At 39.1% G+C, this 6,500-nt stretch overlaps 1 protein-coding gene across 1 annotated transcript; it reads right to left on the bottom strand.

Moving 5' to 3' along the window:
• Positions 1-3,598: 3,598 nt before the first annotated feature.
• On the bottom strand, positions 3,599-5,987 carry LOC123085516 (uncharacterized). The gene is made up of 2 exons (XM_044507198.1): positions 4,130-5,987; positions 3,599-4,055 (listed from the first exon to the last, which is right to left on the bottom strand). The coding sequence occupies exon 1, from the start codon at positions 5,882-5,884 to the stop codon at positions 5,453-5,455; it is 432 nt and encodes a 143-aa protein (XP_044363133.1). The 5' UTR covers positions 5,885-5,987; the 3' UTR covers positions 3,599-4,055; positions 4,130-5,452.
• Positions 5,988-6,500: the final 513 nt, after the last annotated feature.

Below are 6,500 nucleotides of genomic sequence, written 5' to 3'. Positions count from 1 at the left end.
CGCAGAGAGCAGCAAATAAGAGGTTCCACCGTATTTGGCGCCCTGAGCGATTTATCAAATTTCTGAATTCTTTTCAGTTCTTGAACTTTTTTTAGATATACTTTTTTGAAATCTGCGAACTTTTTACAAACCTTTTATAAAATCTGTAAAAAACAAATAGACGTAGAATTTTTGTTACAAAATGATTCCCAAATTTGAGAAAAAGTTCACGAGTAGGTAGATTAATTTTTACAAAATCTGCGAAATTTTTACAATATTTTAGGAAAAAAGAGATGAACTTTTTTCAAATCTGCAAACGCTTGGGTTGGCCCAAGAGGCGCCCGAGGTTTTTTTTTCTTTTGTATTTTTTTCTTTTTCGTTAATTCATTTTTCGCCTTTTTGAACTATATTATCATTTTTTAAATCTGTTCAAGAATTTTAAATATTATTTGGAATAAAAAAATTGTTCTTGTCTTGAAATATTGTTTACAATTTTAAAATTTCTTTCTGTTCTCAAACTTTTTGTTCACTTTAAGAAATATTTGCATTTCAAAAAATCTTGATTTTTTTAAAGTACATGGTTTGGGTTTTTGTTCAACATCACTTCTTGGGAATTTGTTAACAATTTCAACAAATGTTTTCAAGTTCATAAAATTTTAATACACAATTTAAAATTCTAAAATTGTTGACAAGTAATGGTTAGGATATTAGATAGTGTTCAGATTGATAGTGACGGTAATTGCAATAAAAAATCCTTCAAATTAGAAAAGAAAGTATTTTGAACATCATTAAAATGACCCCAACTTTTGCAGGCAGGTGGGGATGCAATTGGTAGGTATCCATGTCAGGTTTCAAAGATTTTCGACATCGTATGCAAGTTGAGACACATCCGGCCATTTATTGGCCTTTCTTGACCGAGAAAACTCTAGTAAATGCAAATTTTGTCAAAAACAAAAGAACATGTCATGGTGCCTTGAATTGGTCTTGCAAGGCCATGGAAAACAATTGAGGCCATTTCAAGGATGTCGAGAAGTAACATGCTCTCAGACGGAGCCTTCAGACCTACTCGGACACCCTCCACTGAACCAGGTCTAATTTTAGGCATTCTTCAAATGGCCCCAAGTTTTGCAAGAAGGGTACTTGCTCATGGTAGGTATCCATGCCAGGGTTGAACGACTTCCAGCACCGTATGCAAGTTGCGACACATCCGACCATTTATAGGCCTTTTTGAAAACTCTAGAAAATGTAAAAATTGTCAAAAATTAAAACAACTTGGCAAGGAGACTTGAATTGGTAATACAAGCCAATTAAAAAATTGGGCCATCTCAAGGATGTCTAGAAATAACATGATCTCACACAGACCCTTCTAGCCTAACCGGAGACTCTATGTTGAACATAGTGTTTTATTGGAAATTTTTGAAATGACCTCAACTTTTTTTCAGCAGGTTGGCATGCCCAGATAGGCATCCATGTCATGTTTGAACGACTTTCGATACCATATGCAAGTTGTGAAACGTTCGGTCTTTTATCGGCCTTTTTTGGTCAAGAAAACTCAATAAAATACAAAACTTGTTGAAAACCCAAGCAACTTGGCAGGGTGAATTGACATGGCTATACAAGGTCGTGAAAAAATTGAGACCATTTGGCGAATGTCAGAGAAAACGTGCCCTCGAATGGATCCTTCTGGCATACCTGGACACCACATGTTGAACATAGTGTTTTTTTGTACATTCTTGAAATGATCTCAACTTTTTCCATGAGGTGGGAATGTCCATGGTAGGCATCCATGCCAGGTTTGAATGACTTCCGACACAGTATGCACGTTGCGACACGTGCGACCATTTATCAGCCCTTTTTTCACCAAGAGAACCCTGGAAAATGCAAAAGTTGTCAAAAACCCGAACAACTTAGCATTGTGCCTTGAATTAGCCATACAAGGCCATGACAAAATTGAACCATTTCAAGGATGTCGAGAAATAACATGCTCTCAGACGTAGGCTTCTACCCTATCCGAACACCCTCCATTCAACATTTCTATTTTGAACATTTTTTTAATCATCCTAACTTTTGCAAGTAGGTGGGCATTCTCATGGTAGGCATCTTTGACTGGTTTGAATGATTTCTGACACCATATGCAAGTTACGACACATCCGGCTATTTATCCGCCTTTTTTGACCCAGAAAACTCCAGAAAATGTAAAATTTGTCGAACGCCAAAACAACTTGGCATGGTACCTTGAATTAATCATCTAGGGTCCTTTGACAGATATCGATAAATAACGTGCTCTCCAAAGGAGCCTTCTGGCCTACCCGAACACCCTATGTTGAACATGGTGTATTTTCGAACATTCTTGAAATGACCCTAACTTTTGCAAACAGGTGGACATGCCCATGATAGACATCCATGCCCATAACTAATAAATACAAAGGGATTAAATTGAAAACAGTTAATATTTTAAATCATTTAATAAATATTGGAAGGAAACAAGAATTTAAAATCATAATTTAAAAACATTACTTGAAACTATTATTTTGGTATTTCAAACAATATTTGTTTTTTAAGATACTAAAATGAATATTAAAGTTTAAATAGGAGGAAAATGAATTAATAAAAAATAAAAAGGAGAAGAACAAAGAAAAAGAAAAAATGTAGAATGTGGCACATTGTTGCTGTTTCGCACAAGGCGAGCGGCAGAGCGATACCTTTGGGCCGGTCCGTTTATGCAGATAGTGTAGGAACTACCCCATCCAGTTTTCAGTTTTGGAAATATGTATGTGGCACACCACATCTTTCTGTCTAAACAGCCGAACACATGCACTGCCTTCGATTTAGATCCCACGCACAAGCATTGCCTGCTTCCTGTTGAATGTTAGTTTCTACCGAATCATGGACTGTGTAGTCACTGGCATGCGGGCCTTCAATATTTTTACTGGTTTTCCAATTTTATTTTATTTTCCATTTTTCTCTTTCTTTTTTCTATTTTTGTTTCTTTTTAATTTTTTGTTTCTTTTTATATTTTTAAACTTATTTTACTTTTTAATATTTTTATTTCTAAGAATGTTTAGAAATTTTGAAAAATATTCCCGCTTTTTAAAAGTTATTAATAATTTTCAAAAAAATGTACGAGTTTTCTAGAAATTGTTTGCAATCTAGGGAAAAATAGACTTTAAAAAATTGTTCAAAATTTATTAAAATATTTGTGTGTTCTTATTTTTTCATAAATTCCAAAAATTTAAGAATTTCAGGAAGTATTTTTTTTCAGAAAACGTTTCGAAATGATAATTTTTTCACCATTTTTAAACTTTTCTGAAATCTCAAAAATGTTTGTAAATTTCATAAAACGTCCGTACTTTTAATAAATTGTTCAGAATTTCGAAAATATTTCCATTAACTAGTTTTTTCTCCAAAATTCCACAAATGTCGAGTTTTCCAGAAAATGTACTGGGTTTATCAAAAATTGTTTTGTCAAAAAGGCTCGCTTTTTCCCTTAAAAATTTGAATTTTCAAAGTTTGTTCGAGTTGTTCAAACAATTGTTGGGTTTTCAAACATTACTCGCTTTTTTGAATTATTTTTTCACAATTTCCAAGAAAAGATAAAAAAATCCAAAAACTGCCCGGATTCTGCGTTGTACTTTGTTCTAAAAGTGGCACGCTCAATGTTAGTCACTAAAGCTTCTTAACTCGACTGGTTAGCAGCTCTTCGTTGCAACCCATAGGTCCAGAGTTCAAATCCTTGTGATGATGTTCTTTGTCCAGACATTAGGTTGCTGCCAAACAATATGTTGCAACTCACAGGTCCGGAGTTCGAATCCTTGTGATGATGTTCTTTGTCCAGACATTAGATTGCTGCCAAACAATTTGTCCAGACATTAGATTGCTGCCAAACAATATGTGTGCGATCGCTACAACGGTCACCTCCATGGGCCGGCCACTTTTAGCTTGTAGTGCAGCAAGCTCTTCATCTTCAGTTGCAGCTTTCGTGGAGCAGGGAGAATTGCTTGCTTATTAACCAGACACACACTGCTAGCTCCAATTCTTCAACTTCATCCTCTGGTTAATCCTGCAATGTTTTTTGTCTGTTGTAGTATAGATGATGAGTGATTCAGCTAAAACAATGAAATGCAAGATTGGAATAAATCTTAAATATTACCTTGTTGGAATTAGCAAAAGATCCAAGAGGAGCTGGCAATGCATCCTGGATTGTTTCATATCATCAGTTACTTTGTTAATTCCACCCATAGTCTTTTGAACGCACCAATGTTCCAACAATATGCATGTATCAATCAAAATCTCTAATTTGCAAGGCTGAAAAGCTACACATGATGCATCTGCAAGACCGAACGAAATTGGAGATTAGACTGACAAATCATAAAATTGGTGATGAGCGCCACCGGCTTCGCCTTGCTCGTAATCCTGCTCAATAAACCTTAGAGCAAGAAGGTTGACCATGTTCAGCATTTTTTTGTAGTGTGGAAAATAGTAATATGTATGCTTGTTAATTAGAGGTCCACAACAACACTTTGTATTCACTTACACACTTTTAAGTTTATTTTTTTTTTGCGGGGGCACACTTTTAAGTTTATTTTCTTCCCATGTGACACTTTTTTTGTATCAAACAATGTTAGAGAGATCAGAGATTTTTTTTTTTGAAACTGATCAGAGATAAAAACTGAATTAACAACTTATTCACTTCATCTTCTAAAAAAACTTATTAATTATATACATACTCGCCAAAGAAAGCCTCACATAGTTAGAGAGCAATGTTGATATGTTGTCACAGCCTAGTCCAAAGTATGCACTATAAACACACCAGCAACATGAACTTGAACGGGTCCACACCAGAGAGGGCAATCCATGATCTGGGACACACATCTGGCTGGAGATGCAGAAAAAACACAGGTAAACACCCCCTCTGATGCATTCACCCCTCCAAGATCTCTTTCCTACCTCATGACATCCGAAAGAAAAACAAGCTCCCTGTGAGGATCATTCTCATATGTTTGAGCTTGAAAAAGAAAAAGAAAAACTAAATGGTTTATCAAGCACACAAATATCTACAGCAGAGAAATGCATGTAGATGAATACAACGAGACAATCAACCAGATGTATAGCAAATCGCACAGGAATATGACACGGGGGGAGGGGGTGCTTGCAGACCAAAGCGCCTCGAGAGATTAGCGAGTGAGGCCTCCAACCAAAATCACCATGCCTCTCTGCCTTCAAGTTCTCGCCGTGGAACGATCCGGTCAAAGGCAGCTACAGGGGGGAGAAGAAGAAAAAAAAATCAAAATAAAAGGAACAGTGTGATTAGGACTCGATAAACAACCCGCGCGCTGGGAGAAAAAAAGAAGTGCAGCCCGGAACATCTGGCTGGAGATCGACCGGACAAGAGAACGAATGAAAGCGAGTTAATAACATCCGACTGAAAATTAGCAATTCCGTAGATTTTTGCGCCATTTTTACACGAGGGTAGCTAATAGCCTAATACTATATCAACCCGGCACTCACTAGTCACTACACTGAACTGAAGCATGGGCGTCATATCAGGATCTTGATCCTCGAATTCGCGCGGCCCGCCGGCGGCGGCGCGGGCTCCGAGTGGCGCGGCGGCGACGGCGCCAGGGGCGCGGCAGTGCAGCCAGAGCGCGTAGAAGATGGCGGCGGCGACGGCGAGCGCGGCGAAGATCCCCGCGAGGATCTTCCCCGTCTTCTTGCCGTGGCTCGCCGGCGGCGAGGGGAGCAGCGGGCGCGGCGGCGCGGCTGGGCGGGCTGGTGGGGAGGGCGACCTCGGGGGCGGCGGCGGCGTGACGAGGCGGTCGCCGCACACCTTGTCCGCCCCCGCCAGTGCGAGGGCAAGGAGGGCGACGAACGCGCCGGCGATGAGCTTCGTGGCGGGCGTGGCCATGGCCGGCAGTGCAGCTAGCGCCCGAGGTAGTTCGGTGGTGAAGAAGTGAATTGAGGAAGTGAAGTGGTGCTAGAGAGAGACAATCAACCAGATGTATAGCAAATCGCCCACCTTTGTCTCGGACGGCCGTTCGGTCCACCGTCCAAAGCATTTATTACTGTTTAGCCATCGCTGTTCGGTCCACCGTCCAAAGAACATTTATTACGGTCGTTGTTTAAATCTAACTACCTTCGACATCATCACTCTCATATCCATTTTGTGGTCCACGCAACACATTCACTTCTTTACCTTTCGACTTGTCCATGTGCTCATATTTTGCACATGGGGATCTAAGGTTCTGCTTTCTTTGGTGTTTATTAGGGTAAGACAAGCTTTGGGAAAAAAAAAAGAATTCATAGGCTAGAGATCAACAGAAATGAAAATCCCTTCACAACCCATGAATGAATGCCATTCTTTTCGGAAGAGAAACAATGCTAGATGGAAAATAACAAGAGCGTTGGTCATGATTTGTTTCAACTGTTGAAAGGCTTCTTCTTATTGATCCTTTTTCCAAACGTTCTTTTTAGTGCCAAGAAAAATGGCCAGTGCATTGCAACGGGGGATACATTACTAACAC

Source organism: Triticum aestivum, chromosome 1A (genome assembly GCF_018294505.1).
Source record: "Triticum aestivum cultivar Chinese Spring chromosome 1A, IWGSC CS RefSeq v2.1, whole genome shotgun sequence".
NCBI classification, from domain to species: domain Eukaryota; kingdom Viridiplantae; phylum Streptophyta; class Magnoliopsida; order Poales; family Poaceae; genus Triticum; species Triticum aestivum.
Note: the sequence above shows the minus strand (reverse complement) of the source record. Positions and strands in the feature narration are given on the sequence as shown.

Coding starts and splice junctions, on each gene's coding strand:
- LOC123085516 (XM_044507198.1), bottom strand. CDS start 5,884: ATGGCCACGCCCGCCACGAAGCTCATCGCCGGCGCGTTCGTCGCCCTC.